Source organism: Macaca thibetana, chromosome 1 (genome assembly GCF_024542745.1).
Source record: "Macaca thibetana thibetana isolate TM-01 chromosome 1, ASM2454274v1, whole genome shotgun sequence".
NCBI classification, from domain to species: domain Eukaryota; kingdom Metazoa; phylum Chordata; class Mammalia; order Primates; family Cercopithecidae; genus Macaca; species Macaca thibetana.
In genome coordinates this window covers 14,379,641-14,391,793 of record NC_065578.1, presented here as the reverse complement: position 1 = coordinate 14,391,793, position 12,153 = coordinate 14,379,641, and the positions used below count along the sequence as shown (strand labels likewise).

Below are 12,153 nucleotides of genomic sequence, written 5' to 3'. Positions count from 1 at the left end.
GGGTAGGTGTGTGTTTAACTTTGTTAGAAACCTCTAAACAGATCTCCAAGGCGGCTCTGCCATTTGGCTCTCCCACCAGCAGCGTCTGAGGGTCTGAGTTGCCACTGCTCTGTTCTTGGGCGGCTGTCCTCACAAAGCCCCTTGCCCCTCCTCTGCTGCACCCCAACATTATGTTTCCCTCTTTTGCTGTCTCCCCAGGTGCTCCTGAGAGTTTGAGGGGAAATGCAGATTTGGTGAGTCTCCATGAGATTTGGGGCTAGTATCTCCGGCTCTGGGCCCTTCTCTCTCCCCCTCTCAGGTGCTTCCCTGCAGGTGTGGCAGGAGCCCAGGGAACCCAACCCTAGGCAGGGCAGTGGGGGTCTGGTCCTAGCCTCCCTGACTCTGGCCCAGCACCTGCTGGGACAGATTATTCAACCCTGCTTTTCCTCATTTGCAAAGCTGGGGGCAGAAGCAGGGCAGACCTGATGAGGGGCAGGCATTGGGATCCGTACCAAGTTGCCACTCTCTCATTCACAAGTATTTATTATGTGGCTCCTGTGCTCTGTGCTGGGGCCACTTGGGAAGGAACCATCAGTCTGTTAGGGGAGAGAGAAGTTAGGCAAATGAGTATATAAATAGAAACAGTGATAAGTACCATCAACAAAAGAACAGGCTGCCTTGAGAGAGAATTACAAGGGGACCGAGCCTGGGGAGGGAGCAGCCTTAGGTGCCCCCAGATGGCCTGGGCACAGTTCTGCTGACAGAGTTCTCAGGTACGCCCCTGGCCTGGGTGACCTGTGAGGTCCTTTGGGATGAGTACTCGTGGCTGTTGGATTTCCAGGTTACCAGCTCCCTTCCCTGAATACCAAGATGGGGGGGGTCACCTTCTAGTGCTAGTCTATCCTGCAGTTACTTCTCTTTTGCCCTAGAATGCTGGGTGGAGACCCTGCTACTCCTTGTGTGGGAGGGCGGAGCCTGTTTTCTTCCCACCTCTCCAGACTGTCCCCTGGGGAGCGTGGGGAGAGCCTGGGTTTACGAGGGTCCCTGTGCTGGCAGGCTTACGTCCTGAGCATGGAGCCCTGTGGCCACTGCCTCATTATCAACAATGTGAACTTCTGCCGTGAGTCTGGGCTCAGCACCCGCACTGGCTCCAGCATTGACTGTGAGAAGTTGCAGCGCCGCTTCTCTTTGCTGCATTTCATGGTGGAGGTGAAGCACGACCTGACTGCCAAGGTACACTCACTGTCTGTGGAGGGAGACAGGGTGGGGGCCAGTGGGTGGGGAAGTATCTTTCGAGGGACCCCAAAAGCCAGCTGACTCCCCAGATGAGCCCTTACATCTGGAGGACCGTGGGAGGTAGGACGGCTCAGCGGCTACAGGTTCAAGTTCAGACGCAGAAGTCCCGGTTTGAGGACTGGCTGTCTCGGCCACCTGCTGTGTGACTTCCTGTGCCTCAGTTTCCTTGTCTGGAAAGCAGGAATAGTACCTACCTCCTTGGGTTGTTTTAGGGGTTCGATGAACAGTGCCCAAGCATAGCACCTTCTCCCGGAAAACGGTGGCTATGACGACTGCTGGGACTGTCAGCACTTCAGTACTGGCCCTGGGAAGCTGAGAAAGTGCTCTGCCCAGGCCTTTGGGTTGGGCCCTTTGTTGTTTTGTTTTTTTTGGTGGCAGGGGACAGAGTCCCACTTTGTCATCCAGGCTGGAGTGCAGTGGCGTGATCTCGGCTCACTGCAACCTCCACCTCCCGGGTTCAAGCAATTCTTCTGCCTCAGCCTCTTGAGTAGCTGGGACTACAGGTGCATGCCACCACGCCTGGCTGAATTTTTTTTTTTTTGTATTTTTAGTAGAGACGGGGTTTCACCATGTTGGCCAGGCTGGTCTCAAACTCCTGACCTCAAATGATCGGCCCGCCTTGGCCTCCCAAAGTGCTGGGACTACAGGTGTGAGCCACCGCGCCCGGCCAGGCTGAGCCCTCTTATTGTCAGGAAGGTCCCAGTCTGCAGCCGGACCTGTCGGTGCTTCTGGCTCACCTGCAGCCCTCTCTTGTAGGAAATGGTGCTAGCTTTGCTGGAGCTGGCACGGCGGGACCACAGTGCTCTGGACTGCTGTGTGGTGGTCATTCTCTCTCACGGCTGTCAGGTAGGAAGCATCCCTCCGTTCCTTGGGCAGGCATTGGGTAAAGGCCGTGCCAAGAGGCCGTGCAGGGGCCATGTCCCTTCCTGTGTCCAGAACACCCTTGGCTTTGTGGAAAGGGGCTGTGGGGCCCTGCCCACCTCCTGTTGTTTTCTTGGGAGCCATGTGGTTTGAGGAGTTGGCTGCACCTTTCTGGGCAGGTCGGTGTTCCTGGGAGAAGCTCTCTGGGAGAGGGAGGGCAGAGACCAGGTCCACTCACGAAGCTCCTGCCCCCAGAATTTGTTCGGAGGCAGGTACAGCACACAGGTTGTCTCAGCTCCTGTCTCTGTCCTGTGAGGCATTGCCCCAGGCCCCTTGCTGCTAGTTTGACTCAGGACACCAGGCCCACTGGGGGCTTGGCCCCTTAAGTGTTTGTCATTGTGATTAAGCCCTTACCCCTTCCTGGGCCTTAATTTCCTCATCTTTTAAGTTGAGGAGTTGGACAGATCACAGTTACAAGCTGGGGACTGGAGTCTCCCTGTGATCTGCATGGTGTTTTGAAAACTGGCAGATTTCACATAAAAATCAGGATTTCTAGTTTCTCTTGACAAACCGCAAAGGTCTAGCCTGACCAGGCCAGCATCCTCAGCCAGTAAAACTCCAGCCTGTGGCTGGGAAGGGCTTTTCCTTTGGTCCTTTCTCTCATAATGTGGTCTCTAGAGCTCATGAGGAATGTGGACTCCCAGGCCCTACCCTGGACCTCTTCATTCCGAGTCTGCCCAGTAACAAGGTTCCCAGGTGATTTCTGTGCACTTAGGTTTGAGCTGAATTGATTTAAAGCAGCCACTCTCAGCATTGAGCTGCCTCAGTCAGAGGGGCCTGGAGGACCAGACTGCTGATTAGGAGGTCTGGGTGGGGCCCGGGAATTGCATTTCTTACACGTTCCCAAGCCATATCGATGCTGCTGCTGCAGGGGCCAAACTTTGAGAACCACTGGTCTAGAGGCCACAGCCAGCACTCTCCAGGCACACTGTCTGGCCCCTAGAGGCACATGAGTTTGAGATGAGACCCCTGGAATAGATGCTGACTAGGGTCTTTCCAGAACCAACCTGCTCTGTCTCAATCAGCCTCATGCCCCTGGCTTTGACCTTCCAAATCCTTGGCCCCCACAAAACTTCTGAACAGGCTGTTGGATTCCTACTCCAACTTCTTGGTTTTGTAACCAGGGTTCTTGGTCTTCTAGGCCAGCCACCTGCAGTTCCCAGGGGCTGTCTACGGCACAGATGGATGCCCTGTGTCGGTCGAGAGGATTGTGAACATCTTCAATGGGACCAGCTGCCCCAGCCTGGGAGGGAAGCCCAAGCTATTTTTCATCCAGGCCTGTGGTGGGGGTAAGCAGCTCCTTGGCCTCCCACTGGGTGGGTCTGATGAACAGGGAGCCACCACCTGCTTCTTTCTCCAGCCTGCCCCTCACAGAGCCCATGAGGTCTCTCCAGGCAGTCAGAGGGTACCACACGTGGTCCGTTTTTGGCAGCACCTCTGCCTGGCTGGAGCAGGCCCCGCTCTGTCGGCTCTGTAGAGGTTGGAGTCTTCAGTTTCATGGCACAGTGGCATCATGGGCTCGTGTAACTTTGGCAGCTTCAATTCCAGAGACTTGGCAAAAAAGAAACTAAACAGAAGAGAGAGGAGAAACCTCTTTTTATTTTTCTTGTCACCATTCCCCTGACCTCCATCAACCAAACCCCGTTTCCACTATCCCAGAGAAAGGGTGGCCACAGCTAAACTGCACGGAGAAACCAAAGAATTTAATTATTGGAATTTTCAAAAGCGTAGTTGTGGGGGTTCGAGGAATGTTTAGGGATTACTTGAGCTGGGCGCAGTGTCTCATGCCCAACAGTTTGGGAGGCCAAGGCAGGAGAATTGCTTGAGCCAGGAGTTCGAGACCCGCCTGGGCAACACAGCGAGACCCTGTCTCTATTTTTGTTTTGTTTTTTAAAGAATTACTTGGATTATTTGTAGTTTTGCTATATGCTCTGATTTTAAACTTAACTCCTACTACAGTGTTACCTGATTTTCTTATAAAAAAGAGGGAAGAGAGGGAAACATGGGGATTCCTGGCTTGTGGGTCATGACAGGAATATCAGGGAGCACTAGAAATTCTGTCCCAGGGAGTCCCCTCTGCCCTAGACTCTCCACAGACTGGGACATTCAGAACGTATATCAGTTCCTTGCCTCCAGCCTGATCTGCCAGAGAAGCAGGCACTGTTACACCATAGTGCTGTCCAGCTTGTCCAGCTGTGACGTGGGCACCTGTGGTGTATTTCTCCTGCGCACATCCAACTGCCCCATCCCTATTCCACGTTGGCAGAGTTGGGTGGAGGCTACCTAGGAGAGCAGCCTCTGGTCACATCATTCATCCAGTAGGTGTTTACTGAGCACCAGCTGTATATACCAGGCTGTGTGTTAGGTGCTGGGGATAGGGGAAAACAGAGTTTCAGTCTCCTGGAATTTATAATTTGACATGAACTGTATTAAATCACTGTCATAACCCATGCCCATAACTTGACCACAAGTGATTGAGAACACTTGATTAAACCCTGGATCGGCTACTGACCTGTCTATCACATAATCCTAGGCCAGTTCATCTCTAGACATCTCAGCAAATGGGGAAAATAACAGAACCCACTCCCAAGCTCAGGTGATCCTCCCACCTCAGCCTCCTGAGTAGCTGGGGCTACAGCTGCCCACTACCACGCCCAGCTGATTTTTCTTTTTTTTTTTTTTTGTAGAGACAGGGTTTTGCCATGTTGCCCAGGCTGGTCTTGAACTCCTGGGTTCAAGTGATCTGCCCACTTCGGCCTCCCAGAGTGCTGGGATTATAGGCATGAGCCACTGTGCCCGGGCAACTTTAATAATATTTAATGCACTAATTGGTGTGTGTACAGTGACTGGTTCATTTTAATAACTGAAAACCCAGACTGCTCCCCACTCCCACCCCGGAGGACCCAGTGACACATAAGAGCCCCCCACCCCACTGCCGCCAGCACAGTTGCCTCAGGACAGCAGTAATAGGAAGCAAAGAAGGCTGCCACTCTCGGGGCTATAGAAACCCTGCTCTGCCTCACCTCCTGTCTTGTCCATAGTGTGTGGTCCAGCAATGCTCTTCCTCTGGAGCCTGCGCTCCCTCTTTCTCGTATGAATCAAATGAAAGACAGAAAGGGCAAGGGAATTAGGAATGCAGGCTGAGCGGGCATACCTGCTTTCTGGACGGTTAGCTGTTCTTGTGCTCCTCCCATGCCCCATCCAGTCTCAGTCTCAACAGCGGAGGGCCTTTGTCACTTGAATATCTGCTGTCACTCTTAGGACTCAGTAGCAGGGCTTCCAAGGGCTTTGGTGACCTGGCCCCTGCCATTTCACCTCCCCCAGCCTGACATGCTCCAAGTCCCCCAGCATGGCCCAGCCTTCACAGGATGTCCAGGCTGTTGCTTGCTCTTCTACCTGATCCCCTGGCTAACTCTGTTTTTAAAATTCATTTTTACTTATTTTGTTTTAGAGATGGGGGTCTCACTATATTGCCTAGGCTAGTCTTGAACTATTGGGCTCAAGTGATATTCCCACCTCTGCCTCCCAAAGTGCTGGGATCACAGGCATGAGCCATCGTGCCTGGCACCTGGCTGACTCTTAATCATCCATCCTTCTGGTTACAATTTATCGTCACCACCTACAGAAGGTCTTCCCTAAACACCCCCTTTCTTGGCCAAAGTCAGGGTTAGCTGGCCTTTGTGCTCCTGCAGCCTCTGTCCCTCCCCTGCCATAGCACTGTCTCATTGTATTGAGCTAGGTCTGTCCCCTGGTCAGCTCCGAGTAGAGGGCAAGGCCTACCCCACAGCCAGGCCCCCAGCCTGGCACAGAGCCCACAGTCCCTGTTGCACCTCATGTGAATTCTAATTTGAATTTAAAGGAGAACCATATAAAAGCATCTATGTGGTTCATGCCTGTAATCCCAACAGTTTGGGAGGCCGAGGTGGGAGTATCTCTTGAGACGAGGACTTTGAGACCAGTCTCTATAACAAATTTTGAAACATTAGCCAGGCTGTGGTGGTGTGTGCCTATGGTCCCAGCTACTTGGGATGTTTAGGCAGGAAGATTGCTTGGGCCCTGGATGTCGAGGCTACAGTGAGCCATGTTTGCCTTATTGCACTCCGGCCTGGGTGACAGAGTGAGACCCTGTCTCTAAAAAAAAAAAAAACAAAACCAAAAAAAACTATGAGCCAAATTTGGCATAATGTAGATTTCCATCATTAAAACAAAAGTCAGAAAACAGCAAGATTTCAAAGCCAGCATGCAGTGATTAAGATGCCCATTTGGAGCTGGGTTCCTGCTTTGCCTCCGCAGGCTGCGTGACCTGGTGCTGTTACCACATGGTGGCGCCACGTCAGCTGAGAGCAGAAATAGAATGGTCTCCATTCTCCACCAGTGCCTGGCGAGGTGTCTGTTTACATGCATCAGAACACCTGCACTGGGTTTTGAGGACTCTTGTATTGCTATTTTATAACTCACTATTGTAATAATTTAAAAATCATTTTAAAATAATACTTTAAAAACCCTCCAACATGTCATCCACCCCTTCATTAGGAGGTAACAGCACCAGGGCTGAAAAATGTGCCTTAAAGTCAGTAACTTTGGTGTGCAACGTCCGCGTGAGAGGCAACCAAGTGGCCGCCTCTCTGAGGCTGAGCCGTCAATTTTGGGGTGACCCCTCTTTGGGATTTGAGAGATCAGGATGACAAGGCAGAAACAAATGATAATATGCTGCAGTGGTGGTGGATTTTCTGTGTGGAGGGAACATCTCCTCCTACTGTATGTTTATTCTTGTGGGGAATGAGTCCTGCCTTACGGGGAATTTTGCATTAATGAGGCTCTCTAAGAACCGAGGCTCTCTAAGAACCAAGCCGTGCATAAAATGCAGAACACCATAGGCAAGGCCTTCATATCAGATTTGTGGACTGAGGCTGACACGGGAATGGAGCTGCCTTAGCGCCCCTGCCTGACCCCCTCTTTCCTTTCTCCCACAGCCCCTGCTCTGATCCTGTTGTCTCTTCTCAGCCTCTCTGCTCACCCTGTCTCCTCTGGCCATTCTTACAGCATCCCCTGCTTAGGCGTCCCCCCGCCCCCGCAGGCTGCCAGGCAGACCCAGCCTCAGGACTCCTTGCTGTGCTGCTTCACATCATTCCCAGACACCTGGGGCAGATTCCGGAATCTCTATCAAGAAAACGAGAAGCGATGAACCGAGGAATCTAGAGAAAAACATGGCTGTCACAGATGAAAGAGGCCCCCCTTTGCAGGCTGGGGGCCCCTATGAGAAGCAGCAGGATAGTTGAGAGGCGAAAAAAATATGGGGCAGAATTCTGCGCCCCTCATCAGCTGGGAGAATGCCAATTACCAATCGTTTCTGAGCTTTAGCTGTGTGGGGTAAGAGGTCAATAGATTTTGGTGGTATTATTATGGGGTTGCCAGAACCACCTCTGTCCCTGCCAGATGGGCTCCCAGCTCCTCTGGGTGAACTGTGACTTCCCTCAGTCACATAGATCCAGCCATGCAAACCTGCCTGTGTTGCAGCCAGCACTTGCTGTCTCTCTCACCAGGACCGTTCTCCCTGATGGCATCAGGGTCTGGATCACAGTCACCTTTTCTGGGAGTGTTTTCCCAGGGGACCCTTGGGACCACTCCTACTCCAACTTCAGCCTATTTTTAAAAAAATTTATCTCTTTTTTTTTTCTACAGTATATATATACATAAATATATATATATATATATATATATATGTGTGTTTTTTTTTTTTTTTTTGAGACGGAGTCTTGCTCTGTCACCCAGGCTGGAGTGCAGTGGCGCGATCTCGGTTCACTGCAAGCTCCACTTCCCGGGTTCACGCCATTCTTCTGCCTCAGCCTCCCGAGCAGCTGGGACTACAGGTGCCCGCCACCACGCCCAGCTAAGTTTTTGTATTTTTAGTAGAGACGGGGTTTCACCGAGTTAGCCAGGATGGTCTCTATCTCCTGACCTTGATGATCCGCCTGCCTCGGCCTCCCAAAGTGCTGGGATTACAGGCGTGAGCCACTGTGCCTGGCAATATATATATATTTTAACCAAAGCTCTTGTTAGCTGCCTTCTTTCCTGAGTAGCCCTCTGTGCCCACCTTACCCCACCCACCATGAGCCCTACTGCAGAAGACCTCATCCTGGAAGACCTCCCTCAGTGTCTCCACTTCAGTGGCTCTGTAGCTGAGCCATGTGGGGCACACGTCCTGCCAGGATCTCTCTGTTTTCCAAGCTTGGCATTGCCTTTGGGGAGTCTCGATTTTATTTTTTATTTTTTTGAGACGGAGTCTCGCTCTGTCACCCAGGCTGGAATCCAGTGGCGCAATCTCGTCTCACTGCAAGTTCCGCCTCCCGGGTTCACGCCATTCTCCTGCCTCAGCCTCCCGAGTAGCTGGGACTACAGGCGCTCGCCACCACGCCCGGCTAGTTTTTTGTATTTTTAGTAAAGACGGGGTTTCACCGTGTTAGCCAGGATGGTCTCGATCTCCTGACCTCGTGATCCACCCGCCTCAGCCTCCCAAAGTGTTGGGATTACAGGTGTGAGCCACTGTGCCCGCCCAGGAGTCTAGATTTTAAAATAGAAAAAACAAAAAATATGACAACCTAAAAAAAAAAAAAAATTCAGAATGTTATAAGCTAATACAGCTGTCTCATTTTTGCATCTTCCTTTTGGATGCCAGCCCACAAGCACAGTCTGCTTTTCTCAGCTAACGTTATCCCTTAAGCAGTTCCCCAGATCTCCATGGCCTTCATCAACACTAGCTCAAACGGCTTTATAATGGGCTGTCTTCATGATATGCACTAATTTCCTAAACCATTTTCCTAATGTTGGCCATTTAGGTAATATCTAATTTTTGGCTCACACAACCACATGTGTCTTTGTACAGAAAGCTTTTGACTGCATTTGAATTATTTTCTTAAGAAATTACTGGATTAGAAGGTGTAAAGATCTCCATGGATTTCATTACCCATGACTTGGTGTCTATTTGGTATTTTTCTGATGGCTTCTTTGATTCTAGAAAAGGATTTGCCATAGCGCAAGAAGTACAAATGATAACACTAGGACAAAATAGAGAGGAAACACAAGGAGAGAAGAAAAGTAAGAGTAAGTTTGGATTCCAAAAATACATCCTAGGATGTCCTGCAGCTTTCTACGTTCTCTAAAGTACAAGTGAATTAAAAATGTGAGGTATACAACACTGATTTTAGAGAGAAAATCACTTTGCAGATGTAAAGAAACGTGGAAAAATCCCAGCCATTGGTAATAGTAGACTCAAAAATGAGGTGGGTCAAAGTCCCAGTCAGCCTCTGTCTTGGGGGGGGGAACCCCTTAACTTATCTGAGTCTCAGTTGCCTAATTACATAAAATGAAATAGTGATATCTACTTGCTAGAGGTGGCCTGCGCATTTTTTATGGCTTTCCAGCCGCCACTGGAAATAAGATCACTGGCCAGGCGCAGTGGCTCACTCCTGTAATCCCAGCACTTTGGGAGGCCGAGGCGGGCAGATCATGATGTCAGGAGATCAAGACCATCCTGGCTAACACAGTGAAACCCCGTCTCTACTAAAAACACAAAAAATTAGCCAGGCATGGTGGCACGCACCTGTAGTCTCAGCTACTTGGGAGGCTGAGGCAGGAGAATCGCTTGAACCCGGGAGGCGAAGCTTGCAGTGGATCGCGCGACTGCACTCCCACTCCAGCCTGGATGACAGAGCGAGACTCTATCTCAAAAAAAAAAAAAAAAGATCACTTTCAAGATCCATGGAATCTGGTGTTCTATAGTTCTATATCTGGTATTTGTAAGACAGAAGTCAGGAGTAGGGACCCCAGACACATTTCTTCCCTTGGTTGTCTTAAAGGAGACACTGTGACCTTGACAGCCTGAGTAAAGGGTTTGAGTGAATTTGAGTGTGATATAGTGGACAGTTTCTTCAACTATATTTCTGAAAAAAGACAAGTTTGATACGACTTTTAAAAAATTGTGGGAAAATACACATAATGTAAAATTTGCCATCTTAACCATTTTTTTGAGATGATTGCTTGAGCTCAGGAGTTTGAGGCTGGAGCAAACTAAGATCGTGCCACTTCACTCCAATCTGGGCAACATAGCAAAAACCTGTCTCTTAAAAAAAAAAAAAGCCTGTAATCCCAGTCCTTTGGGAGGCCAAGGCAGGCAGATTGCTTGAGCCCAGGAGTTTGAGACCAGCCTGGGCAACATGGCAAGATCCTGTCTCTACAAAAAATACAAAAATTAGCCGGGTGCGGTGGCACCTGTAGTCCCAGCTGCTTGACAGGCTGAGGTTGGGGGATCACTTGAGCCTCGGAGGTCAAGGATTGCAGTGAGCTGTGATTGCACCACTGCACTCCAACCAGGGTGGCAGAATGAGACTCTGTCTCAAAAAACAAAAAAATCCCCCAAAACAAAAAAAAACCCACTGCCCTCTCCCCACTGAATGGTCCTGCCACCCTTTTCAAAATTCATTTGACCATGTGTGTGAGGGTATATGTGTGGATTCTATTCAATGACACTGACCTGTGTCTGTCTTTATGCCAGTACCATGCTGTTTTGATTACTGTAGCTTTGTAGTAAGTTTTGAAATCAGGACGTATGAGTCCTCCAATTTTGCTCTTTTCCAGATTGTTTTGTCTATTTGGGGTCCCTTGAGATTCTCGTGTGAATTTTAGGATAGATTTTCTATTTCTGCAAAAAACATCATTGGGGTTTTGATAGGGATTGCATTTAATCTATAAATTGCTTTGGGTAGTATTGATATGTTTAAGTTTTCTAATCTATAAACATAGGATATATTTCCATTTATATCTTTTATTTTATTTTTTTGAGATGGAGTCTTGCTCTGTTGTCAGACTGGAGTGCTGTGGTGCCATCTCGGCTCACTGCAACCTCTGACTCCCTGGTTCAAGCAATTCTCCTGCCTCAGCCTCCTGAGTAGCTGGGATTACAGGCACACTCCACCACGCCCAGCTAATTTTTGTATTTTTAGTAGAGACGGGGTTTCACCATGTTGGTCAGGATAGTTTCAATCTCCTGACCTAGTGATCCGCCCGCCTTGGCCTCCCAAAGTGCTTGGATTACAGGCGTGAGCCACCGTGCCTGGCCTGTATCTTCTTTTTCTTTTTTTTTTTTTAGATGGAGTCTTGCTGTGTTACCCAGTCTGGAGTGCAGTGGCATGATCTTGACTCACTGCAACCTCTGCCTCCTGGATTCAAGCGATTTTCCTGCCTCAGCCTCCCAAGTAGCTGGGATTACAGATGCCCACCACCACGCCTGGGTAATTTTTGTATTTTTTTGTAGAGACGGGATTTTACCATGTTGGCCAGGCTTGTTTCAAACTCCTGACCTCAGGTGATCCGCCTGCCTTGGCCTACCAAAGTGCTGGGATTACAGGTGTAAGCCACTGCGCCCGGCTCTTTCTTTTTTGAGACTGGGTCTTGCTTTGTCACCCAGGCTGAAGTGCAGTGGCGTGATCACAGCACACTGCAGCCTCAACTGCTTGGACTCAAGTGGTTCTCCCACATCAGCCTCACAAGTAGCTGGGACCACAGGCACGTGCCACCACACTTGGCTAAATTTTTTATTATGTGTAGAGATGAGGTTTTGCTGGTCTGGAACTCGTGGGCTCAAGGGATCCTCTTGCCTCAGCCTCCCAAAGTGTTGGGATTATGGGCATGAGCCATGGTGTCCAGCCTTCTTTAATTTCTTTCAGCAATGTTTTGTAGTTTTCATTTTACAAGTCTTTCATCTTGGTTAATTTCTAACTATTTTATTATTTTTGATGCTATTGTCAATGGAACCTTTTTTTTTTTTTTTTTTTTTTTTTTTGAGACGGAGTCTCGCTCTGTCGCCCAGGCTGGAGTGCAGTGTCGCGATCTTGGCTCACTGCAAGCTCTGCCTCCTGGGTTTACGCCATTCTCCTGCCTCAGCCTCCCGAGTAGCTGGGA

The 12,153-nt window shown here is 49.7% G+C and overlaps 1 protein-coding gene across 1 annotated transcript in view; it reads left to right on the top strand.

Moving 5' to 3' along the window:
- The window catches only part of CASP9 (caspase 9), a 30,766-nt gene that overhangs the window by 14,406 nt on the left and 4,207 nt on the right, over positions 1 to 12,153 (top strand). The window contains 4 exon segments of the mRNA XM_050745413.1: positions 199 to 233; positions 1,036 to 1,212; positions 2,032 to 2,121; positions 3,338 to 3,485. Coding sequence (XP_050601370.1) covers positions 199 to 233; positions 1,036 to 1,212; positions 2,032 to 2,121; positions 3,338 to 3,485 — 450 coding nt within the window.